General features: G+C 37.1%; 1 protein-coding gene across 3 annotated transcripts in view; it reads left to right on the forward strand.

Annotated features, from left to right (window-relative positions):
* Positions 1–229: 229 nt before the first annotated feature.
* The window catches only part of PIKFYVE (phosphoinositide kinase, FYVE-type zinc finger containing), a gene marked incomplete at both ends in the record, with an annotated part of 78,410 nt that continues 51,214 nt past the window's right edge, over positions 230–27,425 (forward strand). The window contains 11 exons of one of the 3 annotated variants that reach the window (XM_084252185.1): positions 230–401; positions 2,734–2,886; positions 3,152–3,184; positions 5,808–5,926; positions 6,703–6,874; positions 12,049–12,256; positions 14,605–14,694; positions 19,597–19,735; positions 21,153–21,310; positions 22,493–22,604; positions 23,557–23,704. In XM_084252185.1, the coding sequence (XP_084108311.1) occupies positions 230–401; positions 2,734–2,886; positions 3,152–3,184; positions 5,808–5,926; positions 6,703–6,874; positions 12,049–12,256; positions 14,605–14,694; positions 19,597–19,735; positions 21,153–21,310; positions 22,493–22,604; positions 23,557–23,704 (1,504 nt within the window). Of the gene's footprint in view, positions 402–2,733; positions 2,887–3,151; positions 3,185–5,807; positions 5,927–6,702; positions 6,875–12,044; positions 12,257–14,604; positions 14,695–19,596; positions 19,736–21,152; positions 21,311–22,492; positions 22,605–23,556; positions 23,705–24,233; positions 24,413–27,425 lie in introns of those variants that run through there. The other 2 variants (XM_084252184.1, XM_084252186.1) reach the window with 2 other exon arrangements.

Genomic DNA, 27,425 nt, shown 5'->3' on the forward strand with positions numbered 1-27,425 from the left:
TAGTTATACGCAGGTAATTGAAACTCTTGTAATCTGTATCACAGTAATTGTAAGCCTTAATATGGAGTTTATATGAACTGGATTACTTTTTGGTTTTCATACATATGAATTTTTAGTTTTATTTTTAGATATTTGGATTCTGTTTGGAATTACTTTTTGGGACACCGAGAAACTATAATTTTGGCTTAATTTTTTCCTTTCCTTTTTTTTTTTTTTTAAGACTCATGAAATGGCCACAGATGATAAGACTTCCCCAACACTGGACTCTGCTAATGATTTGCCTCGATCTCCTACTAGTCCTTCTCATCTCACACACTTTAAGCCTTTGACTCCTGATCAGGACGAACCTCCTTTTAAATCAGCCTATAGTTCTTTTGTAAATCTCTTTCGATTTAACAAAGGTAAGACTTACTCTTAAAGATCAGAGAACCCACAATTTTGATTCTCTGAAATTCTTTTGTTCAACTTTCATGCCATGTCTCTGTAGGAAAGTAAAATATTAACAAAGAGATAGCTTCAATCATATATCACTAGAGTTTACTGCTTAAGAGAAAGCTAGAATTTTCACTGTAATCTTATTCATTATTGGTAATTAAAGATCTGAATTGAAAACTAAATGTTAAGTTTCCTTTTAAAAGGGAATTAGGGGCCTTCCTAGTGGTGCAAGGGCTTAAGTATTGCATTATGAAGCAATCCACAGCCTCTGCAGCATGAGTTTGATCCCCTGCTGCCAGGGAGCAACCCACATGGTGCAGCAGACCTTTCCTGGCTCGCCCACTGCTTCCCCCAGCAGTGTACTTTGGTCAATCTGCCTGTTCTGTTCCCTATTCTGTTTCTGGTGAATCCTCTCACCCCCTGCATTTCTGGTCTGTACCCAGCTCTTGTATGCGTAAATAAATAAATATTTATTTTATTTTATTTTTTAAGATTTATTTATTTATTTATACAAGAACTGGGGTATAGGCCAGATGCACGGGAGGGTGAGAGGATTCACCGGAGACCGAGAGGGGAACAGAAAGGCAGACTGACGAAATACACCGCTGAGGGGAGCAGTGGGCATGACAGGAGAGGTCTACGGTGCCATGTGGGACCCTCACTGGCCGGCCAGGATTCAACCGGCGCTGACAGCTCCCATCACCACCAGGGGAGGCCCTAAATACATCTTTAAAAAAAAAAAGGAATTAGCATTCTTTTTCCCTCTCCTTAGTGTTTCAATTTTATTAAGTTGGTGGTATGAACTTTTTTCTTTTAGGGGTTGATAGTCAAAAGATTTGAATTAAAGCAATAAAACTAAAAGGATGAGCACGTAGGAGAAAAGATTCATATTTTTAAAAAATGGAAAGCTACCAGTGGACTTGTTGACTTAAACCCATTAGATTAAGATGTACATGTAATGACATAAAATGGAAAGAGTGTTTAAATGAGTTCTTTTAAAGTAATCATTTTTTTTACCCTTTTACCTAAAAAAATATTTAAAAACATAATCTATATCTTTTGCATTTTATTTGGTCATATTATTCAAACTGCATTAGAAACTAACCTCTCTTGTTGAGGTTTATTTTAATATGTTAAGTTATAGGGTCTATCTTTTGCAGTGGATATCCCAGTAGATAATAAGTACTTAATAAACATTTGCTATATAAACTACTATCTTATGATAACTAAATATAATGTGGTATCCTGGATGGGCTATTAGTTTTAATTAACTTAGTAGAAAATTTAATAGCATTGACTGACTTTTATTAGTGGTCATGTTTAAAACTGTATAAAAACTCCTGTTGATTTTTTTAGGGCAGTGATTCATTTTCTTAAAGAAACTTATTGTTTTGAATAATTTTAGATTTATAGGAAAATTAGAAAAATAATACAGAGTTCTCATAGACTCCCACATCCACTTGCCCCTATTATTAACACCTTAAATTAGAATGGTACATATTTTGTAAATAGGAAACCATTATTGATACATTATTTTTTAGTATGTAATTTATTCATATTTCTTCAGGTTTTCACCTATTTTTTTTTTCTGTTCTAGGATACCACTTTATATTTAATGGTCATAGACAGAAGTTTATATAGCAAATGTTTGTTTAGCAAATGTTTATTGAGCACTTACTGTCGACTGGGATACTCACTGCAAGAGATTGACCCCATAACCAAAACAAATTAAAAAACTCTCCAATCTGGGCCTCCCCTGGTGGTGCAGCGGTTGAGTGCTGGGCTGCGAAGCTGCCCGCAGCCTCTGTAGCGCTGGTTCGATCCTCGGCCACCGGCGAGGGTCCCACATGGCGCGCAGACGTCTCCTGCTGCCCGCTGCTCCCCTCAGCAGTGTGCTTCAGTCCTTCTGCCTGTTCTGCTCCCCGCTCTGGTGAATTCTCTCACCCTCCTGCACTTCTGACTGTACCCAGTGCTTGTATAAATAAATAAATAAATCTTAAAAAAAAAAAAAACAACAAAACTCTCCATTCTGCCTTCATGTTAAGTTTACATTCTATTTCTTTTTATATGCTCAAGATATTTCTGATGAACAGTAAAGCAAACCGAATATCACATGTACCAAGGATGTGGTTATTGACCTGTAATTTTGCCACTTTCTTTGTATTTAAAAAAAACATTTTAAATTATGCATGCGATACATATATGCATGCTTTTCTGATAAATTTCATCTATTTCCTTCTCTTTGCTAAACTCTGAGTATTAGTATTTCAAACATTACCAAGCTTTCTTTTGCTGCAGAGAGAGCAGAAGGGGGCCAGGGAGAACAGCAGTCTGTGAGTGGAAGTTGGACCAGCCCGCAGCTCCCTTCACGGACACAGTCTGTGAGGTCGCCTATACCTTATAAAAAACAGCTTAATGAGGAACTCCAACGGCGATCTTCAGCAGTATTAGGTAAAAGAATGTTGTTGTTTCAGTCTTCTCTGTGTAGTAGATTTTTCCACAGTAATTGTGTTTCCCAGGTTGTTTATTAATTTAACTTTTATGCTATTTGTAATGGTTAAGTTACCCTTCAGAATTCAGCTGTTACCTTTAGGTAGTGAAAGAATGTGTGGATACCTAATAAAAATACTCAAACATTTCATGTTAAGCTTTACTTTAGGCCAGGCAGATACATCTTGACTATGTTTTGATTAATTACTTACTTGGGTTTCAACAGAGAGCAGTTTGCAACATCCCCAGGAGAACACAGGTTAGTTCCAGCTCTGTGAATGGATTCTGCTGCTATTCTTGCTATGGCTAGTGTAATGTCATGTGCATGCCCAGGTCTGGCTGAGCACTCTCAACTCCATTAGTGGGCTGCCAGTTGCTCTTTGCCTTCTGTCCTTGTTGAGATACAAACTGTCACCGTGGCTGGGTAAGCTGAGCTCCTCTTGCCTGTTTGTTCTCCATCCTGATTGACTACACAGCCATTCCCTTCATTTTCATGCTTTTTTTGATGAGTTAGACTGGGGATCAGTGCCTGAATTGAGAGATTAGAGAAAATGAGTTATTTTATGTTTTATTTATTACATTAATAAGCTCCGCAGTGCCTTGCCCATCTCGAGGTGATAGAAGGAAGGCAGTGAGCAGTGGCATCCTAGAGGGGAAGGGGTGCAGTACTGGAAATCAGGTGTTTCTCTTGAGCTTCAGGTCCCATTTGTCTGGTCAGTATTCCCCATGAGATCCTTAAGTGAAAAATAGACAGGCATGGGTGATGGTGGTTGGTAGAAGGATATTTCATTGCTACTTGGAACTTGACTTAACGGTCAGAAGGAGGAGGAGAAACTAAGCAGAAAAATTTCTCCTTGTGGACTAGAGCAGAGCTGGCTATATCTCCCCTGCAGGCCTCCTAGAGCAGTGAGCCTTAGCTGTTTAGAACAATCAGAAGGTAGGGAGAAGGAGAGAGAAGGTCTGTTTTTACTACAATGTGTGGAAGGACAAGACCATCCCCACTTTAGCCTTTAACCTTAATAAACACTTAGCTCTTGAACCTGACCTGTGGCAACACTCCTGTTCCTCTTGAGGGAGCTCTTCTGACTAGATCTTATGTTGAATTAAGCATAAGATTTTTCATTTGTAAAACTGAGTTGTTGAATCTTTTAGGGATTGTAAACTGTCACCCTGCCAAACCCATTTGCCTAGTATATGGATAAACTTGGAATTTCTATCACTAGAGGGAGCTTGTAATGTCTAGTTTGCTGCAGTGCCCACCATTCCTGTTGCCTTTTCTTTTTTTCAATCACATCCACGTGATTCTTTGATTCTAACTTAGCTCCTATGGACATTTGAGCTTCAGAAGCTTGAGACTATTTGACCCATCAATTTCTTTTTCTACTAAAAGGCAGTATAAATTTTACCATTTTACTAGCTCTGTGACCTTTGGAAAAATCCTTTAAATTGTCTAATATCCACTTTCAAAAAGCAGCTAAGGTTATTTACCTAAGGGTAGAGTGCTACACCAGATTTTCTCAAGTCTCTTCCATTTTCATCCAGGATCTGTGATTGTATTGTTCTAGAAAGTCTCACTCTTGCATTTCTAATGAATGGATCTGTTAGAATTCATGATCCTAAGTGACTAAATTTGGAGGGGTCACAATTAATTGTTGCTCATGCATGGCAATGTAGCCATTATGATCCTAACAGCTTTGTCTACCTCCTTCTTCAACTCATACATCAGGGGAGTTACTTTATGTTGTGAGACTCAAGAAAATTTAGTTCTTCTAGTACTTATGTTTTATTCTAGGAATATATATCAGATATCTGCTGAAATTAAGATTTTACTATTGATAGATAAAGTTTCCAGTTTTTTATCAAGTGCAGTTTAGGTAACTATTTCTGTGGCTATCTTGGGAAGTTCTTACTTAGTTTAGATATCAACCAGTCGTTTCTTTGTAACCCATTCTTTTCCATCTAACCAAAATAAAGAACACCTAAAACAAATCTAGCAAACAAGCAAATTGAGAGATATGTAGGTGGGGTGTTTTCTATCCTGCTTTGCCACAGAATATTAGGTAGTGAGTTTATTTAGGAATGTTTATCCTTTTATTAAGCCACCTATTGCTAAAGCCAGGAATAGGTAGAAACTTCAGTTGTAAAGTAAGGAAATTATATGACAGCTTTGGTGGGCACACCTCATTCTGGCCCCCAAAGTTGGAATGTGGGCTGGCTTCTGTATTGCTATTTTAAGTGTAAGTTTGGAACTGCAGGGGGTAGGGCTGGGAGGTGGGATTCTAGCTATTTTTGGCAATTTTAATCCCTTAGACATTGGGTGGAAGAAAGTCTCTGAAAAAATCACCATCCTGCATGTTCTGAAGTTTGTCAGACTCTGAGTTCTGGGCCGTTACATTCCGTTCTCATGATCTGCTTCACAGGACTTTATGTACATGGTCTGTAGACTGAACTTACTGTTCGACTCTAGAGACTGAGCTCCGTTAACTGACTGGGTTGCTTTTTCTACTAAATTTCTAGCAAGGACTTTTTATAGCTTGGGACCCAAAGGCCCAAAAAATCATGAATGACTTGGGACATTTCATCATCTCAGGCGTCAAAACTACTTATGGTCTCAGACAACACTTGTTCTTATGTAGCCCTTACATGCCAGTGAAGGAGTGTATTACATAGTAATAAGAAGCACTTTCTACAGTATCTATCTTCATAAAGACTGTTTTTAATCTTCATCTGTATCACTGACTGGGAGAACAAACGTATATGCTAATAGTAATTAGGCAACTTGTACCACATATATTCTTTGTGCATAGATAGATCCTGGAGACTATTAACATGGTTTATTAATTTGTCATTTATTTATTTGTTTATTTGTAAATCTGCCTCAGACACAAGAAGGAAAGCAGAACCTACTTTTGGAGGTCATGATCCTCGTACAGCTGTTCAGCTTCGAAGCCTCAGCACAGTGTTAAAACGTCTCAAGGAAATCATGGAGGGGAAAAGCCAGGTACTGTTTAGAGGGTTAGGAGATTACTTATTAAGTCTTTATATGGGGTTCATGCTGTACTCACTGGAAATGGCATCCTGCCCCTTGAACGAAAGTTCAATCAGTACTAACTCCAGCTAGGACCTTAATCGTTTTACAAGTATGTTCTTACTTTTAATTTGTCATTTCCCCTCCTTTATGGTTAGTACTTTTTGTTCTGTTTGAGAAGTGTTTATCGAGCCCATCAACCTTAAATATTCCCCCATGGTTTCAGGAAGAAGCTTTATTATTTGTGTGAAATATGGGGTCAAGCTTCAATTTTTTTTTTTTTTTTATAGATCTCTAGTTGGACCCAGCACCAGTAAATCTGGACATAAGTGTGTATGTGTGAAAGTGTGCTCGGGCCCTTTTCTAGTCCATAGTGTGAGCAGGCTCTCTCTCTCTCTCTCTCTCTCTCTCTCTCACTCTCTCTCTCTCTATATATATAGCTTATATATATATAGTATATATATATATATAGTATATATATAAGCTATATATATAGTTTTCTCTCTAATACACTGTCTAAAATTGTTGTATCTTTAGAATAGGTCTTGATGGCTGGTAATGTTAATCCTTTAACTTTGTTCTTCAAGATTTTCTTAGCTATTTTGACCCTTTTCATTCCCACATGAATTTTAGAAATAGTTTGTCACTTTCTGCAAAAGAAACCTAGGATTTTGATTAGCATTGCATTTGCCATTGCATCTTAGTAATCAGAATTTTCAAGAAGTCTTCACACATTTTTATTATTACAGGATAGTGACCTGAAGCAATATTGGATGCCAGATAGCCAGTGCAAAGAGTGCTATGACTGTAGTGAGAAATTTACCACCTTTAGGCGCAGACACCATTGTCGGCTGTGTGGGCAGATTTTCTGCAGTCGTTGCTGTAATCAAGAAATCCCTGGGAAATTTATGGGCTATACAGGTAAATGCATTTTATTGACAGCTTTACAATTTTACAGACTATAATTATAAAACAGTTATGATACTGGGCCTCCCCGGTGGCGCAGCGGTTGAGCGATGGGTTGCGAAGCTGCCCGCAGCCTCTGCGGCGCTGGTTCGATCCCCGGCTGCTCCCCGGCCACTGGAGGAGGGTCCCACATGGCACGCAGACCTCTCCTGCCGCCTGCTGCTCCCCTCAGCAGTGTACTTCGGTCCTTCTGCCTGCTCTGCTCCCCGCTCTAGCTCTGGTGAATTCTCTCACCCTCCCACGCTTCTAGTGCATGTATAAACAAAACAAACAAACAAACAAATAAATAAATTAAAAAAAAACATGCCTCTATAAAAAAAAAAAAAGTTATGATACTGGACCAATGTTAGTTTTCATTTTGGGCTTTACTTGTGAGACATGGGGACAGAAAGGTGAGGGAGCAACATCTTTGCTTTTAAGGACTTCAGAGTCAAGTAATAAAGTAAATGGGGAGGTTTATTAATAACTAGAGGAAAAGATGGCTTATCATACATGTTAGCAAAAAACCATAAGAGAATTAAAATTTACTAACAAGAAGGTTAGAATTGATTATCAGTTAATATTACTTAGTGAATTTGCATTTTATAAAACACTGTGCTTTGGTAGATTGCATCTTACTCATATTCTTCCATAAATTTTAGTAATGCAGATGTTTTAACTTATTCTTGAATCAGAAAAAACTAGTTGGTGTGTGGATTTATGCAGTAAATTGGAAATGGAAGGTGGAAAGAGGTTACCAAAAAGTCTTCTTATCTCTTTGATGTTATTTGTATTATCATGTGGGTCTTCCTCTTGGCTTTATTCTCTTTTTTTTTTCTTTTTCATTATAACTGTTACAGAGTTCAGATCCAGATTATCTATTACCTATATTATGCTTTATCTTTGTTTTTTTCCTACTTCTAATTCATTGTTCATACTCTAGTTAGTATTCTTTGTTAAATGATAATTTGACTTATCTGCATAAAGCAGATATATTCCCCTCCTGACCCCTTTTCAGAACTTCTATTACCTTTTTTTTTTTTAAAGATTTGTTTACTTATTTATACAAGAACTTGGTTACAGGCTAGATGTGCACGAGGGTGAGAGGATTCACCAGAGACAGAGCAGGGAACAGAACAGGCAGACTGTTGAAATACACTGCTGAGGGAAGTAGCAGGTGGGACAGGAGAGGTCTGCAGCACCATGTGGGACCCTTGCCGCTGGCGGAGATCGAACCGGCGCTGCAGAGGCTGCGGACAGCTTCAAAGCATGGCGCTCAACTGCCTGCGCCACCAGGGGAGGCCCAGAATTTCTATTACTCTTCAGATGAAATCCTGTCTTGTTAGTTTTAGCTTCCTAAGGCTGTCATAGCAAAATACTATGAACTAGTGGTTTAGAATAGCAAAAATTTATTGTCTCATACTTCTACAGGCCACAACTACCACAGTAGTCCTCACTGCACAGGTCAGGGAACTAATATTGGGATTCTGCCATTTCTTGAGTGTGTCTATTTCAGTGATTTTAGAAGTGGAAATAACAATAGAATGGCTTTGGGGACCCACTGAACCTTGGACTAAAACTCTACTGATAACTTGAACTCTGTAAGCCCCTACTCTGATTGATAGACCACAGTGACATTTTGGGTATTGGGTCTCCTGGAATTAGTGACAGTTCATGTCAACAATTCCCCAAAAGTTTGACTGTTTCCTTTTTCTAATGTCATCACCCTGGTGAACACCCTTTGGCAAAGGGTATTGTGAAGATTAACAGTATAAGTTTTTGGCAGTGTAATGGGGCTCTTCCTCAAGGAACTCAGCCTCCCCTTTGTTCAAGAAATTTTGGGTCTATTAATGATTCAAGTTGGAGAATTGATTGAGAGGTAAAGATTTTGTTTTGGAAGGCGGCTGTGCTCACCACTATACCACCAACACACACCGTGATTCTGTTTTGTAATAGACATTTTCCTCTTAGTCTAAAATTTAGTAGGTTGCCTATTTGTTACACTTCTGTGAACACCATGATCAATGTGCTAGGTCTGTATGAGTCAGACTCCTCTGATTACTGCTTTGCTTTGCTGTCTATTATGGCAACTGTGCCCCTCTTGTCATTGGTGATTAAGTTTCACCACTTTGTGCTTGCTAGGTTGCAATTATTTCCACTGCAGTGGCAGAAGTTCCTGTTGTAATTTCTGACTTATAGAGAAGAGTGACTACAAAGCTCTACAAGGATGCTGAGACATCCCTAACAAATTTGTTTCTCATTGTAGTGGTGAAAGATAGTCCCTCTAAATTCTCCCAGGCTGAGTGAGCAGGTCTTGCTTGGTAAATCTGCTTTTGTTGTTACAATCTCCCTAAGCCTTTTGGATCTCTTTCTTTATCATATACTAGGGCAACTCTGCATTTCAGCTTCATTAGTGTAGGCCACCTTGGGTCCATGTTTCAGCCAGCCAGTCAACTAGTTAGACTGCTAGAGCTTTTTTAAATCTCATGAGTTGCTGCATTAAATCCAGGAGCTCTGCTTAGTTGGTCTATATCAATAAATTCAGTTTTATTCAACTATATGTTCTTTTCACTGTAATCCCACAACCTTCCATTCCCACACATATTCCCTAGATTTCTAGTCTATATAAATTAAAAAAATTTATATTCCCTAGTCTATATAAATTTAAAAAAATCATGTAGTTTTTGGGAGTGTAGTACACCTCTTCATGGTTCATACTTTATGAATCTCTATTTAGGACCTACTGGGACTTGAGATTTATTAGAGGGCTGGCAATAAAGAGGGTAGTGGGAATGGGTCTTGGGAAGAATGAGCTGTGTCTTCCAAGGCAGCTAACTCAGGAGAGGCCGTTATGGATTTCTCAGACAAAGCAGAGTTTTGGGATAGGGTGGAATGGATATTTCTACTGGCAAAGAGACTCAGTAGAATTTTGGGATTCAGTAGCCCCAGCTTTCATCAGGCTCTTTTCATAAATCCTTGTTCCAGTATTCAGGATCCTGTTCCTTTCTAATCAGTGCCAGTCACTTGCAGGATAAAATTCTTGGTTTGATTTTCAGCAACTCAGCTCTTCAACTATAGGGGAAAATGGTTCTTGGAATCTATCATGCAGCTTTTTAATTTTATATGTGTCTTACCTCCAGTGGACCGAGTTCTCTGATGGCAGAGCTGTATCTCATCAGTTTGCACCCTTTCACGTAACATTGGCATGTGCTCAGTAGTCCAACTGATGAGGGTTCTTTATAGAATGAAAACTTTCCTGGGCTGGCACGCATGGCTCAGTCTTTTTATTGATCTGATCTACTCATCTTCTTTATAATAGCTGCCTGGTTAAGGAGATTTTCTTAAGTATAAGAAACAACTCAAGCTTTTGTTGTGGCAACTTAAAGATCTTTCTGCAGGAAGTAATTTCACGTCCTTACTGTCTTTCTACTTTGGCTAGCTGGTATTGGTATGTCCTAGCACTCTCATTGATCCTGGACTGGAGTTCCCTTTTTTTTGACTGGATTAGTTTTCTCTAGAGTTTGAATTGACTTCATCTGTTGATTTGTGCTGTGAGGAATGAGAGATGCAAAGAGCTATATGTAATTTTGCTTAAAATACATGCATAGTTTAATAAAATTGAATACTATTAATAGTATTCTTGATATGAAAAAAATAAAGTGTCATTTATTATACTTGGTAGTAATCATAATTAAAACATAGTATAGTTGAGTTTTAGAAGTCTGTTTCATGTTATTCAGTTTTCTAATGTTAATGGGTAAAAAAATTAAGGTAGAATTGTTAAATAGCTTTCACTAGTAATGTTTAGTTATCTTACCTCCTTTTTTGGTACACTTAAATGTTATTTATTTATTTATTTATTTTTTAATTAATAAATTTTATTTTTATATTCCCCATACAATTGCAATCCCCCCATTCTGACCCCAATCCCTCCCCTCCCACCGCCCACCCCCCAGTAAGTGTCTCTGGTTCATAGTTTTTTGTTGATTTTGATTTTCACTTTCTTATAGTTATTCATTTTCCTGGTCCCTTATTTACGTTTTCTAGGTTCCTGCTATGAGTGAGACCATCCGGTATTTTTCTTTTTCTTTTTGGCTTATTTCACTGAGCATGATCCCTTCCAGCGCCATCCATGTTGCTGCAAATTGCATGTGGTACACTTAAATGTTAATCAAAAATGGTAGAAAGTGCTACTCCAAAACAGGATAAATACAACATTTAAAAGTATTAAAAAACGTTATTATTTGTCCTTCCAAGATTATTTGATTTCCAGTCTATCTTTCACTAAGAATTTTTAATTCATCCATGTTATCTATCGTCTGTCAGCTCATTTTCTATGTTTGTTTTTAAAAACTGCCCTCTTGTGGCGGCCACTCTTCAGGGGACCAAAAATAGCATTTTTCTTCCATGTTTCCTATGGAAAATGTTTCTATTTGTTTTGGTTTCCTTATTAAAATTTTTCTTCTTGCACCTACTCTCTTAGATAGATCCCTTATTTCACTTTTAGAATCTTGAAAAATACTTTTTAATTTTTTTTAATTTAAAAAAAAATTTTTTTTTAATAGAGGCATGTTTTATTTATTTATTTGTTTGTTTGTTTTGTTTATACAAGCACTGGGTATAGTCAGAAGCGCGGGAGGGTGAGAGAATTCACCAGAGCCAGAGCGGGGAGCAGAGCAGGCAGAAGGACCGAAGTACACTGCTGAGGGGAGCAGCGGGCGGCAGGAGAGGTCTGCGCGCCATGTGGGACCCTCCTCTGGTGGCCGGGGAGCAGCCGGGGATCGAACCGGCCCTGCAGAGGCTGCGGTCAGCTTCGCAACCCAGCGCTCAATCGCTGCACCACCAGGGAGGCCCTGAAAAATACTCTTTTAAGCAGAAATTTCCCAGTATCATGAGTCCTATTTTCCTAACTCATAAATATTGGAAGTAATTTGGATGCCTAGGTGAATTTATTATAATGATATTCTTTAAGTATGTAACAGAAATAACAAAATTATTTCACATTTAAAAAACTGTCTTTTTTGGCAGTGTTTACTTGAAGATATTTCCTTGTTATTAGATTAACTCAACCTAATGATTGAAAGATGTTCTGTTAAGTAATCTATTACTATTACCTTTAATGTAGTTAATTTTTTCCCTCCTCCTTCTAGGTGACCTCCGAGCTTGTACATATTGCAGAAAAATAGCCTTAAGTTATGCTCATTCGACAGATAGTAATTCCATTGGGGAAGACTTGAATGCTCTTTCAGATTCTGCTTCCTCTGTGTCTGTACTTGATCCAAGTGAACCCCGAACACCTGTGGGGAGCAGAAAAGCCAGCCGCAACATTTTTTTAGAGGATGATTTTGCCTGGCAAAGGTACTGTTGCTTAAATATAATCTTACTTAAATTTGAGAAATATTGATAGTCTTGTGACCTTTGAGTGCTTTTAATTAACATTTACCCTCTTTCCATTGTTTCCTGCACATTGGTTATTTTTTCCTTTTCCTTGGTTTGTCTCCAGTAGGATCACCAAAGATCTTTATAGATTGTGGTGATATTGACTGATGAGAATGTTAACTCCAATAAAGGAAAGACTTTAGCTCTTTCTTTTTTTTTTTTATACTAGTTTTTTTTTTTTTTTAAAGATTTATTTATATATATAAGAACTGGGGTACAGGCCAGATTCGGGGGAGGGTGAGAGGATTCACCAGAGACAGAGTGGGGAACAGAACAGGCAGACTGATGAAATACACTGCTGAGGGGAGCAGTGGACCCGGCAGGAGAGGTCTATCGCGCCATGTGGGACCCTCGCTGGCTGGCCAGGATCGAACTGGTGCTGCAAAGGCTGTGGACAGCTTCACAGCGTGGCACTTAACTGCCTGTGCCACCCGAGGAGGCCCTTTAGCTCTTTCTTGCTCACTGTTATATTTCTGGCACCAGGATCTTATGAATATTTTTGAATAGGCAGGAAAAGTTATTGAGATTAATAATTTCTGATGTTATCTCCTTTGAGAAGCAGGCTGCTTCTAAGATTTTATGTATAAACAAATCTAGAATTTTTTCCTTCCTAAGGGGTTTCCGGTATGTCTAAATATGCCACACTGCCCACTAGTGGAGTATGTTACTATCTTTCTTGGAAGTTACTTGCAATTGTTTGAATTAGAATCCTAGGTTCCTCAGTTTCTGAATATTTTCTTTAGCTAAATGATTTTTTTATGAGTAATAGTGAATCTGGCTATGTCAAAGTGCTTAGAGTTTTAACTAACCTCTTCCTGGTTAAGTTGTTTCTCAGTTACCCCTTAAGGGAGTGAAGAGTTAGTATGGAACCAGTGAATTTAGACAGAAGTAAAAAATGAATGAATTGCCAGTAGATTAGACATATTATTACTCTTAAGGATGTAGTATGGAGTAGAAAAGAAAGTCACATATAGAGCTAGTGTTATTTATATAAAATTGAAAAATATACCAATTGAATATACTGTCTAGGGATACAAACATGGTAAACTTAATGAAGAGAATAATATAACAAAACGGTTTCATTGAGGGCAGGGCAAGAATGGATTTGGGTGGGGGAACACAGGCACATCAGAGTCACTGGTAATATTTTTCTTAAATTGCTTGCTGGGTTCATTGATGTATGTGGCATCTTCATTCTTTTTACCTTACGTATATTTTAAAGATCATTTCTACTTAAATAAAACAAAAAGTACAGATGACTCATGGACAAGATATGTTTGAACTGTTGGGATCCTCTTAACATACAGATTGTTTTTAACCCTTCTCCCTCCTCTTCCTTAGTCTACTCAAGGTGACGACAATGAGGACAAAAACCTTGATGCACCTAAGATTTTAATAACATTTTCTGTTCTCTAACTAATTATAATATGCATAACATACACATTATGTGTTGACTGTTTATGTTATTGATAAAGCTAGTCAACAGCGGCTGTTGTTAAGTAGTTAAGTTTTTTGGGGAGCCAGAAATTACATGCAGATTTTTGTCTCTTTGGGGAGGATCTGTGTTTTCCAAAGGTCAGCTGTGTACATTTTTGCTTACTTTACTACGCAGTGTCTTTTAGTTGTACCAGGCCCTGTTGTATGAGTTCAGAATTAGCAAGTATGATTTAATAAAACAAATGAGATTTGAAAGCTCCTTGAAGGAGATGTAGGTTAGATGTCAAAGGTAGAATAATATTAGGTTCTATGCTAATTGTTTAATATTTACTCTCTTCAAAAGTCATCATATTTCTGCTGTAGGCACTATTGTCTCCTTTTGACAGATAAGGATGCTGAAGTTCGAGAGATTAACTAATGTACCCTCAATCTCATAGTAGGAGGTAGCGCCTATGCTTGGGCCTGCCTCTGTGGTGCTGTTAGTGAATTATGGGAACTGATAATAAAATATTTGAACTTAAGATCCTTCCTTTCTCCCAGGTCACTGTAGCCTTGTATGTATGATTCGTGGATTTTTGTAAACCAACCATTAAACCAATTTTTTAATTTTATTGGCATTCTATATATTATTAGTTTTTTGCTATTTGATATACTTAAGACAAATACCATCCTGTTTCCACCTTAATTAAAGGAAGAAAACAAAAATGAACCACACTGTTGTTACTGCAGGGATAAATAGTTTACTCTTAAATGTTAAAAGTACTTCATTGAAATTGGATTTGCCTATTACTGTCCCAAATTATCTCAGTATTTTCCTGTTTTTTTTGTAGTTTGATTCATCCAGACTCCTCAAATACAGCTATTTCAACAAGACTTGTATCTGTTCAAGAGGATGCTGGAAAATCTCCTGCTCGGAATAGGTAAACTGTGAAATGAAAATACTGTATTCTGTGTCTGATTTCCTTTTCATAGTAATGAGAAGAGCAAACTGACAAAAGTGGATGGAATTGATTGTTATATACTTTATTTCTAAAAGCTAAACTGTTACTCCCTTTTTATTAGTTTTCTCTCACTTGCATTCTCTCAGTGGCTTTTTTCCAGTATATTCCATTGGCTTCAAACTTGTGAATCTTCAAAACTTTCTTCTAGTTTAGTAGATGACCACACTTTCTATTACAAGGTGAAGTGGAGATAACAGATGGGGACTTCTCAACTCTTATCATCACTTGCCAACTTGCTTGTATTTGGAGTTCATCTTTTTTCTCTTTTCCATTTCATAACCAGGGCTGATTTTCCATTTGCATTCTGCATCTAATCCCTTTCCATTTTTCTCTAGTCACCCAGTTGATATTTCATGTCTTCTACCTGTCTGTTAGCCTCTTACCATCAGTTTTAAACAAACTTGATTTTACCTTTATTAAAAATAAGCAAATAAAAACTCCTTATTTATGTTTTCACCTCTAGTTACCCATATCCTCAGTTATTTTCTTTTTGGCCAAATTCTTTGAGATAGTGGCCTATAATCATTGGATACTTCCTTCTTTTTTTCAACTTACTATCAATAGAATCTTGATAGCATTCATACCTCCCCAACAGAAGATGTTTTCCTTATTATCTAGTGGTGAATAGGTGGCTATATTCAGACATCTGAATCACCATGATTTAACATACTTTCAATTTATTTTTTCATTAAATAATTAATGTATCCACAAGCAAGATACTCAGAATATAGCAGTTAATCAAACAGACAAAAATTTAAAGCACAAAAAAGCTTAGGGAGTAGGAGTAGAGATTGGAGTTTGAAATAGTGTGGTCATTGAAAATTTTACTGAGAAAGTGACATTTAAGCAAAGATCTGAGGTTGTGAAGGAATGAGCCACATGGATATCATAGAGGTTACCCGCAAAACAGGAAAGAGCAAAACAAGCTTGACAAAAAGTAGCAAATTGTCCTCTACATCCAGAGTAGAGTGTTCTCACAATTAATTACAAGACCTTTGTCATTTGCCGTGATTGAAATGGGAAGTTATGGAGAGTTTTACTTGGTATTTTAAAGTTTTTGTACTGGCAGAAAAATTGAAAGAAAAGTGCGCTTACGTTTTACCCATTTGCTTTGTTACTATTTTTATAATACTGGTTTTTTGTTCTTAATCATTTGAGAGCTATAGATATCATCCTTTAGTGTTTTTCAAAAATAATAAATTTCATTTAATAGAGCATTTTTAAGTTCTCAGCAAAATTGACTGAAAAGTACAGAGTTCCTACATAGCCCCCACAACCAATAGTCTACACCATAGTGGTATATTTTTTACAATTGATGAACCTACACTAACAAATCATTATTACCCAAAGTCCATAGTATATATCAGGATGCACTCTTGGTGTTGTACAGTCTATGGGTTTGAATACGCAACGACATATTTACCATCGTAGTGCAGTATAGTTTCACTGTTTAAAAATCCTCTGTGTTCTGTTTCTTCATCTCTTCCTCTCTCTAACCCTTGGCAACTACTGATCTTTTTACTGTTTCCACTGTTCGGTCTTTTTCAGAATATCATATAGTTGGAGTCATATAGTTTCTTTAGATTCGTTTCTTCCACTTATAATATACACTTTAATTTTTCTTTGGCTTTCCACAACTTGATAACCTACTGCTTTTTAGAACTAAGTAATATTCCAGTGTCTGGATATAATTCAGTTTATCTACTCACCTACTGAAGGACATTTTTGATTGCTTCTAGATTTGGCTGTTATGAATACGTAAATATCTGTGTGCAGGTTTTCACATAGATATTTTCAGTTCATTTGGGTAAATACCAGGGATTGTATTTACTAGATCATATTGTTAAGAGTACTTTTTAGTTTTTTAAGCAATTGCCAAATTGTCTTCCAAAGCTGCATTTTGCATCCCCACCAAACAATGAATAAGAGTTCTATTGTTTCACTTCCCCCAAATGAATGGCAGTTCTGTTGTTACACATCCACGCCAGGATTTGATGATGTTGATACTCTGAATTTTGGCCATTCTGATAGCTGTTTAATGGTATCTCATTGTTTAAATTTCGATCAAATTCTTTATCAGAGGTATCTTTTGCAAATATTTTCTCCCAGTCTGGTCTGTAATTAGTCTTCTGATTCTCTTTATGTTATCTTTCTCTGAGCAGTTTTTAATTTTAGTGAAGTCCAACTTACACTTTCATGAATGGTTTATGGTCATGATTTGGTGTTATAACTAAAAAGTCACTGTCATACCTAAGATCATATCGATTTTCTCTTATGTCATCTGGGAATTTTATATTTTTATATTTTACATTTAGATCTGCTAAATAGACTGCAAGGGAGAAAAGGAGAAACAGGAGGGCCACTTAAAAAGCTGGTACATTAGTGCATGTATAAACAAAACAAACAAACAAACCAGCAAACAAATAAATAAAGCATGCCTCTATAAAAAAAAAAAAAAAAAAGCTGGTACATTAATCCAGACAAGAGAATAAACTTAGATCACAGAAAGAAAAATGTAGCAAATGAGGAAAATGGTCAAATTCTAGGCATATTTGGATTATAAAGCTAACAGGATTTGCTAAGCAATTGGATATCAGAGATGACTCAAAAGGATGGAACTGTTGCTGAGATGGGCAAAATGGGTTTTAGACATGTTGGATTTGAAATATCTTTCTAGACACTCAAGTGAGCTATCACATAGTTGCTAATATGAGTGAATTTGGGAGAGAGGTACAAGCAGGAGATGCAAAATTGGGTCATCAAGTGACTGGTATTTAAAGCCATGAACCTGGAAGGAGATCATCAAAAGAATGAATGTGAAAAGTGAGGAAATGAGGACGATGGTCCGGGGTGGGGAAGATGGAGAGGAACTAGAAAGACAACGGAGGAGAAACCAATGATAAGGGAGAAGAAAAACAGGAGAGTATGTTTCCTTAGTAGCCAATAGAAGAGAGATTTTCAATGCTGGGGAGTTATCCTGCTGATATTTCAAGTAAGAAGAAAAGGGATAACTGACCGTTGTATATAGCAATACTGGTAACCTTGATAAACAAGTTCAGTGAGTTGTTTGGGGTTCAAGAAAGAATGGAAGAAGAATTGGAGATAAGAGTTTTGCTATCAAGTGGAGGAGGGAAAAGACTCAGAGGATGTGGAGTCAAGAGATAATTTTTAAAAACATGTAACAAATTATGGTATTCCTGTTGTCATGAGATGCAGAGATAGCTTGCTAATTTACAGAAGATCTTGTTTTTGAATTAATGCTACTGAGAGTGATGTAAGTCTTTAGGAAATATATAACTTTTTTGTCCGTGACTGCTATCTTTCTAAATAAGATTTTAGTCAGCATTCTTACCCTAGCCAACTCATCTCAACATTTGCAACAAAATTGACTCATTTTCATTTATTCTTGTTACCACTCTTAGAATATATGCGGGGATAATTAGAATATTAGACAGGGAAGTAGAATGCATATGTAATGCACACATTGGAAAATAGATTTTAATTAGTTGAATAAGTAGTGTATACTTTTCATTAAAAGTATATGCCAAGAAATAAATATCTTATCATTTAAAAAATTTTGCTTATGGGGCCTCCCCTGGTGGCACAGCGGTTGAGTGCTGGGCTGTGAAGCTGCCCGCAGCCTCTGCAGCGCCTGTTCGATCCCTGGCCGCCAGCGAGGGTCCCACATGGCGCGCAGACCTCTCCTGCTGCCCGCTGCTCCCCTCAGCAGTGTACTTTGGTCCTTCTGCCTGTTCTGTTCCCCGCTCTGGCTCTGGTGAATTCTCTCACCCTCCCGCGCTTCTGACTGTACCCAGTGCATGTATAAATAAATAAATAAATAAATATTTAAAAAAAATAAATAAAAAAGTTTGCTTATGGACTATATTTATTTGATAGTAGTGGCTTCTTATTAAGAATGACTTTTTGCTAACCTTAAAAACCTGAAATAATGTTATTTTTAAAGCATCTATATCTTCATGCTGGAGAAATCATGGTTTTTCATTTGAGACCTGGCTTTGACTGGTAGCCCTGTTATTTTTTAGTTGAGTTACATAAATAAATCACTTAATCTGATTCTTGATTCATCTGTAAAATGAAAATGGAAGTACCTACTCCAAAGGTTACTATAAGGATTAGACAAGGATATAGCTCTAACAATAAAATGAATGAGTTATGTAGTGTTTAACATATAGTAGATGTTTTTGCCTTTTCACTGATTTTTTTTTTTTATTGAGCAAACTCAAAATATAATAATTGAGGATAATATTTTAAATAGGTCTAACAATAGAAGGAAATTATTTTTTGGAGGATAGTATGTTGCTTACTTGGATTTCTAAGTATTCACTGTTGTCACTACATCATAGATATTCAACTGTACAATTCATTCTTGGTTTATTGATTATGCAAAAACTATTTGGCTTAGGGATCATCGTTTGCTGCTCCTTATCTGCAAGATTGCTCCTGCATTTAGACTGATTTTTAATATTTGTAAATTTAACATTTTAACAAGAAGATTTTTATCTCTTATTTCCTTTGAAAAATTACTAATATGTGATTGTATTCCTGTGGCCTTCCCATAATGATGTTTCTTTAAACTTATTTTGAAATAATTTTAGAACTAAAGTAGAAGTTGCAAATACAGTGCAGAAACATGCTAGCTCCTCCCAGTGACACCTCATATATAACCATTATAACTACCTTTAAAATAATCCTTAACATTGGCAAGTAAGCATTTATTTAAACATAAATACTTATTGTACTTCTGTGTATTGATGAAATTTATGTCTGTGTTTTCACTTTTGTTTTTATTTTTATTTTCAGGTCAGCCAGCATTACTAACCTGTCACTGGATCGATCTGCTTCTCCTATGGTACCTTCATATGAGACATCTGTCAGTCCCCAAGCTAACCGAACATATGTTAGGACAGAGACTACTGAGGATGAACGCAAAATTCTTCTGGTACGAGTCTAGTGTCTTTGACCACATTGCTTGTTTTGAGCATGTGAAATATTTATTTCACTGAATTTTTTTTTTTTGTGGGACCCTCGCCGGCGGCCAGGGAATGAACCTGTGCTGCAGAAGAGGGTGCAGGCAGCCTCGCAGCCCAGCACTCAACTGCTGCACCACCAGGGGAGGCCCTCATTGAAATTTTTTTTTTTTTTTTAAAGATTTATTTATACAAGCACTGGGTACAGTCAGAAGCGCAGGAGGGTGAGAGAATTCACCAGAGCCAGAGCGGGGAACAGAATAGGCAGAGTGATGAAATACACTGCTGAGGGGAGCAGTGGGCAGCAGGAGAGGTCTGCGTGCCATGTGGAACCCTCGCTGGTGGCCAGGGATCGAACCAGTGCTGCAGAGGCTACGGGCAGCTTCACAGCCCAGCGCTCAACCTCTGCGCCACCAGGGGAGGCCCCCTCACTGAATTTTTAAAAAGGAAACATACAAATGAAATAGCCAGTCTATAATTAAAGAGAGGAAATAGCATAACTTTTTATTAGGTTCATTTGAAAGATCGTTCACACATTCAGTACTCATATATGGCATTAACATTTTCTTGGCCCCTTTCATCTGGCAAGATCAGAATATAACTGCTTACCAGAGAGCTTAACTTTTATTAGATCCTGTTTGCTATTTAAACTTTGAAACATGCTTTTCATACACATGTACTACTCTTCAGACATTTAATATTATATATTTATATGAAGTGGTAATCAGCTGTTTGTTGAATTTATCTGTGTGTAAAATACTATGTTCAATCCTAAGAGTGATTCAGTAAAATAGAAAACAATGACTTTTGTACTAAAGCTTACATTTTAAAAGGTAGAAGTACAGTCTGTGAGCAGGTCCTTAGTAGGACTTTGTACTAGACCTTGAAGAATGGAATGGATTTGAATAGGCAGTGAGAAAGCAAATCTTATTTTAAGGTGTGAAGAAGGGTATATAGGTGAGAATTATCATGACATTTTCCATGGACTGAAGCATTATTAAACCGGGAGAAGTTTAATTTGGAGTCTATGGCAATGAGATTGGAGAGTTATTTGGGACTACCTTGTGGAAGGTGTAGATTCAGTCTTCGTAAGCATGGAGTTAAACCTCCTGGTACTGAGCAACATTGGAACTTAGATATCTAATAGCAGACTCAATACTATGTCCCCAGTTACCTAAAAAAAGAATTATTTGAGATGGTTGGTTTTCAAGAGAAAAAGTTGTGTTTGGAATTCACTGTTCTACATGCACATACCATTTCTATAAAATTGTTTAACTCTGACAAATCTGAATTGAATTTCCTTTTATGAATCTGAAAATCACAGGAAAGAATCTGAGAAATATATGGCATCCTTTACAGGAGTAATTCTTGTTTGTAATGTGATTGCAGGACAGCGCTCAGTTAAAGGACCTGTGGAAAAAAATCTGCCATCACAGTAGTGGAATGGAGTTTCAGGATCACCGCTACTGGCTGAGAACACATCCCAACTGCATTGTGGGAAAGGAATTGGTCAACTGGTTAATCCGAAATGGACACATTGCTACAAGGTAATGTGATTGTATGGAAGACTTGTTGATGTTATTTTATTAATTAATGTTTAATGAATTCTATTTTGTCTGTGTATTTTTAATAGCTGTAATTATAAAAGGAACAAATTTTCTTTGTGAGTGGGTTGCTATTTGTTTTATGTATTTGGTGTTGGGGTGTGCTTATTTGACCTTCCTCCCAACTGGATTTTAATCAGTGGAATACAAATGTAGGGAGCCAAATGGGGTCACACTTTACCATATTTATTAAAAGCAGATGTGTGCAGTAATTGTCCAAATACAGCTCTCTAGTTAAGCAAGATTGGAGAATGTAGCTAGAGTGAATGCCACAGTGGATTCTCCTGTCACTGTCCTGTAATCTGACACTACAACCTGACTTGAGAATTGGGTCCGTAAGCTAGATCTGGAGTGCCTGGGCCTGCCTCATAAATCACTTGTTAAAATGAGACAGAGAATTCCTGTTACCTTGTAAGTTCACATGTCCCTTAGCTTTTCTCCTTGCTTAGATTAGCTATTACTCTTTCAGGGAGAATGAAAAACAGTTTTATACAGTGAAACCCTGGGTTCTAGTTTTGACTATACTCTGTCTCCTGTTAACTTTATAGTTTCAGTCAAGTTATTCAATCTCTTTGAGACTTGAACCTCCAAAGTTCAAGGAAAACATGGTTTTGTAAGGAAGCCAGGAAGATCAAATGAAATATTATGGACTAAAGTGCTTTATAAACTGTGAAATGCCATGTAAATGCAATATGTTAATAACTATTTCATATATATGTATATGCATTTTTATACCTATGTTTATAATACTTGCTATTGTCTTCCCATTAAGACTGTAAGCTCCTTGATGGTAGGAGCCATGCTAGTGTCAGCACTTATTCACTCCTCTAGTAAGTATAGGAGTATATATGCTTTGGATGCCTGATAAACCCTTGTTGTAAGTGAAGTTTTGGTTTTGTTAGGACTGCTTTATCAGTGGTTTTTCTTTTACCATAGTGCCAGGGAAAATCTTGAAATTTGACTTCAAGTCTTTCTTGTTTTATCCTTCCCCTATTCAAAAAAAAATTTTGACTTTCCAATTCTGTTTAGAGCAGAGTAGAAGATTCGGTTTGTGTCTTTTCTTGTACCTATAAAATTCTTCTGACTGATTTTTAAAAGTTTTCATTTTTGTTATTTTTGATTCAGGGCTCAAGCTATAGCAATTGGCCAAGCAATGGTTGATGGACGTTGGCTGGACTGTGTCAGTCATCACGACCAGCTGTTCAGGGATGAATATGCTCTGTACAGGCCCCTGCAGGTAGTTTCGCGTTGTCGTTAATGAGAATATGGCAAGGCTGCTGTGAAGTCTTTCTTCAGTAGTCTGAGTAAAATGTAATTGAGTTGCCCAAGGGTACACTTTTATATCATGTTATGCTTGCTGTTTGAGAAAAGTTAAAACGTGTTTAAATGGTAAATAGCAGATGAAAACTCTATCAGTATCAAACACTACTAAGTTGGTGTGGTTTTTCTTCAGCTTGATCTTGTTGTTTTGCCTGTCATTTAACTTTAATGGTATTCAGTTTTACTATGTTTGTGTTCTTACTCCTCAGAGGGAATATGCATAATAAAATGATTGTGATGTAATGTCATGTCATTATTGACATGAATTTTGACTCCTTAGCAGTATTAAATTGTATAATCAGTAGTAAAACACTGATTAGTCTGTTTTCTTTTTTATTTAGGGAAGTGGAAATTTTTTAAAGATAGAACTTTTAACAAAGAAATACTTTCACTTTTGGTTTATGATAATTTGATATAATGTTTAATAACACTTTGTGACCTAAAACTGGAAGCTCAATGGTTAGAAAGATTAATGACCCAAAAGATTGGTGTGGTGTTTTTGTTAAAATCTAACCGTTGTTTTCCAGGATGTGTTTTAGTGTTGGCACGGGGTTACAATATATTCTACATCATCTTCGCTCTCATGAATTAGGCATGAGAGTAAATTGAAACGCTGTGAAATCTGTTTATTGTATTTTGTTAATAATATGCGGCCTAAGCCTACTGATTAACAAAAATTATAATTTTAAGAGTAGAATTGTGAGCATGATGTTGCTTTACAGTGTAGTTTCTATTAATTTGCTTATTATGTAAATTTATCCAGTGATTAGCTATATGGAAATACCAGGTTCGAATTTATTTGTCATGTGGTAGCCTCAGGTTTGTTGCTGTTGGGGGCCAATTGCTTGGATCTTGTGTTATTCTTTCAGAGTACAGAATTTTCTGAGACTCCTTCTCCAGACAGTGACTCGGTGAACTCTGTGGAGGGACACTCTGAGCCATCTTGGTTTAAGGACATAAAGTTTGATGACAGCGACACAGAACAGATAGCTGAAGAAGGTGACGATAATTTGACTAGTGAGTTAACTTTCTAACATTTTAGTTTTTATGAATCTCTATGTATGATAAAATGAGTGTTTTGTTCATCTAGTTGAAACAATCACACTTTAAGATTTATGGCTCCAAGTAAAAGTAAACATCTGATAGCAATCCCTGCCCTAGATACAGTATTTTCTTAAGCCAACTTGTTAGGCTAATGGTGTTTGCAGATTTTGCTGTAGTCTCTAGTTTGCAGCAGCTTAAAAATAACTCTTGAGCTAATAATATCGCAGCATACAACTTTCTCACCTCTTCACTGTGATATCAGACTTCCTTTCTGCAGAACCTCCAATATATTTCTTCTTTTTAAAATTTCATTTTATGTTTAACTTGTTCAAACTTTTTAAGTCTACACAGAAGTACATGAAAATACTGTATCCATTTTGGTATTGCACATTGGGCTTGTATATTAAAAAAACATTTTTCTCCTTTCCTCCAATACCCCGATGAAACCCATTTTTACTCCCCTCCTCTCCCTGTATTTCTCCCCCCTCCCTCACACTAAAAGATTCTGCCAGTCCTAGCAAGCGCACGTCAGTCAGCAGTTTCCAGTCCACAGTGGACAGTGACTCAGCTGCTTCTATCAGCCTGAACGTGGAGCTGGACAACGTGAACTTCCATATCAAGAAGCCCTCCAAGTACCCACATGTGCCCCCTCACCCTGCCGACCAAAAAGGTAGGAGGTAGTCACCCTCTGAAATCCAGATACAGGCTGGAGAGCTGGGCACAGGGTCTCATGCCAGCCTGTCCTTCTGGCTTCCTCTGTCCCATATGGCCGAGGGGACTGGGTGTGGGTTTGTTGCACCCTTTCTCATTCTCCCACACCTCCTTGCCACACCTTTTTTTGGTTGGTTCTTTTTATTTCTTGTTTTCTCCCTTAGTACCACCCCACCCAGTTTTATGATTGCAGTCTTTAAACAGAACTACATCAGACTGCTCTTCCCTTGGCATAATGTGCAACTTCCAAGGTGGCGTTTCTTTGCTTTTATAACATGGATGTTCTGCTCTATTCATCTTTCTTTCTTCATTTAACATTTTAAAGCCTATTTGCTCATGCGGTTACCAAGTAGCATAGTATTTCACTAAACCTTTTGATGCTTGAACTAAATTGAGGCAAAATGTTCACACATTCCAAAACATCTTTCCACTGTGATTTAAAATGCTTATTTGTGTGTTTGCTGTATTTATCATAGTTTTCTGTAATAAACACAAAACATTCATTATTTTTAGGTATCTTATTTGCGGCTTAGCCTGCTGATTCAAAAATGATAATAGTCATATTCAAAGGACATTTGGTGGGCCTCCCCAGTGGTGCAGCGGTTGAGCGTAGGGTTGCGAAGCTGCCCGCGGCGTCTGCGGCGCTGGTTCGATTCCTGGCTGCTCCCCGGCCACCGGAGGAGGGTCCCACATGGCGCGCAGACCTCTCCTGCCACCCGCTGCTCCCCTCAGCAGTGTACTTGGGTCCTTCTGCCTGCTCTGCTCCCCATTTTGGTTCTGGTGAATTCTCTCACCCTCCTGTGCCTCTGACTGTACCCAGTGCATATATAAACAAAACAAACAAACAAACAAACAAACAAATAAAACATGCCTCTATATAAAAAAAAACTTTAAAAAAAACAAAAAACAAACAAACAAAGGACATTTGGTATAAAAGAAAAAGTAAGGCAAACCATTAATAAACCTAACATAGCAAAACATAAGAAGTAAAATGCTTTTTAAAAATTGATGATGAAATTTACTCTGCTGGATGTAATTGAAAACCAGTATAAATTTTGGCCCTAAAATGGCATAATGTAAAATAAAGAACATGTAAGTGAAAAATAACTCTGGGATTTTGATATGTTATAATCACTGAAAAATTATTATTACTAGAAAAATTAAATAATTCTGTGTTTTTACCTGGAGTTGAATTTTTAACATTTAGCTCTCTAAAGTTGAATTGTTCTCCTCACTCAAATGCTTACCCAATTATTTGTGACTCCCTATTTTGTGCCTAAAATATCAGAAAAGAGAAGCTTTTGAACTTAAACATCAATATTAAAAATAATTGGAAACATTCAAATTTCTACAGGTTTCATTAATTGGCAATGTTAGCTATTGCCATCAAGATATGCTAAAATGGCACTTGAAACTTACAGTAATTGGGCCTCCACGGTGGCACAGCGGTTGAGCGCTGGGTTGTGAAGCTGCCTGCAGCCTCTGCAGCACCGGTTCGATCCCCGGCTGCTCCCCGGCCACCGGAGGAGGGTCCCACATGGCGCGCAGACCTCTCCTGCCGACCACTGCTCCCCTCAGCAGTGTACTTCGGTCCTTCTGCCTGCTCTGCTCCCCGCTTTGGTTCTGGTGAATTCTCTCACCCTCCTGTGCCTCTGACTGTACCCAGTGCTTGTATAAATAAATAAATAAATATTAAAAATAAATAAATAAAAACTTACTTTTTAAAAAAAAAAAAGAAACTTACAGTAATAAAAAGATGTATCTTTCTTCAAAATGGAGTTTAGAGAGGGCATGGAAAGAGGAGACTTGACTAGCATGAATATAAGTAAAATACATGTGTATATGGAAATACTGAAAACTGAAATTGAAAAAAATGGTGGAGAACATTTGGGTAAGTGTGACAGGATGGTGAGGCAGACAGTACTTTGAGAATTAGCTGTAGACAGAGTCACATGGAGGGTTTGGATGATGCTTTTGTAATATAAGTGAGAGTTGTGGTTCAGAGGTGGAACTCATGGAGGGTGTCTGCTTTCTAGACACATTTGTTGGCAATTTCATTTTGCTGAAATTAAAGTGCTAAATAATTTTTGACTTGCCAATGATTTAACCTCTTGGAAAGTCAAGGGAATTCTGAAAATCATGAAGAAAGTGCCCTGTCATAGAATTCATAGTAACAAAAGGTGGACCAATTGAGCACGCGCAGATATTTACTTTAGGACATCTGACTTCATAGTGTTGTGAGAGGAATGTAATCAAGAATTTCAATAGTGGTATTTTTATAGTACAACCTCAAGTTGTATCTCTAAGGAAATTAAAAGGAAGCACCTGTAGTTGAAAAAACCATCAATACTACTGTGGACCTTCTCTGAACTTAACCCTTTAAAGAGAGTATCTAAAATTTGTGAAAGGTAGCCTTCATATGAGGGTGAAGTTCGGATTCCATTGAAGATTGAAGTAAATGCCAAAGATAGTTTGAAAAAGGTATCTTGAAATTGTGATGCAAAGAAAGGAAAATCAGTTATTGGAGAAAGTTGATGTCATATTAATTGAAACATTTTTCCCTGCTGTCAAGATAATCTTCTTAGGAAAACCCACTCATGGTTAAGAGGAAGGGCAAGTTCAAAAGAATGAAGAAATAGAGAATGCCTGGTTATATTAAAAAAAGTATGTTGCCAAGTACAGGCAAACAACATACCAGGTTACTGAGATAATTTGAAGCTATAATCATGCAACCATCGTTTATTATCTTTGAAGGACTATGGAGAATAAAGAGGGTCTAGATGATGTAGTGATTGACACATTAAATTCTTTTATTTTTTGATATGATAGTGGAAGTTGGCAAAATTGTAGAAGGATTTAATGAACAGTATGTACAGTGGTATTTAGAAAAGGAATTCTTGGTGGTGGGGGAGGTGAGGGTAGGGCAGGGGTACTAGTTAACTAAAGTAAGTTATTCCTAGACAACCTCATATCCATCTTTTAT

Source organism: Talpa europaea (genome assembly GCF_964194135.1).
Source record: "Talpa europaea genome assembly, chromosome: 1".
In the NCBI taxonomy this organism is placed as follows: Eukaryota; Metazoa; Chordata; class Mammalia; order Eulipotyphla; family Talpidae; genus Talpa; species Talpa europaea.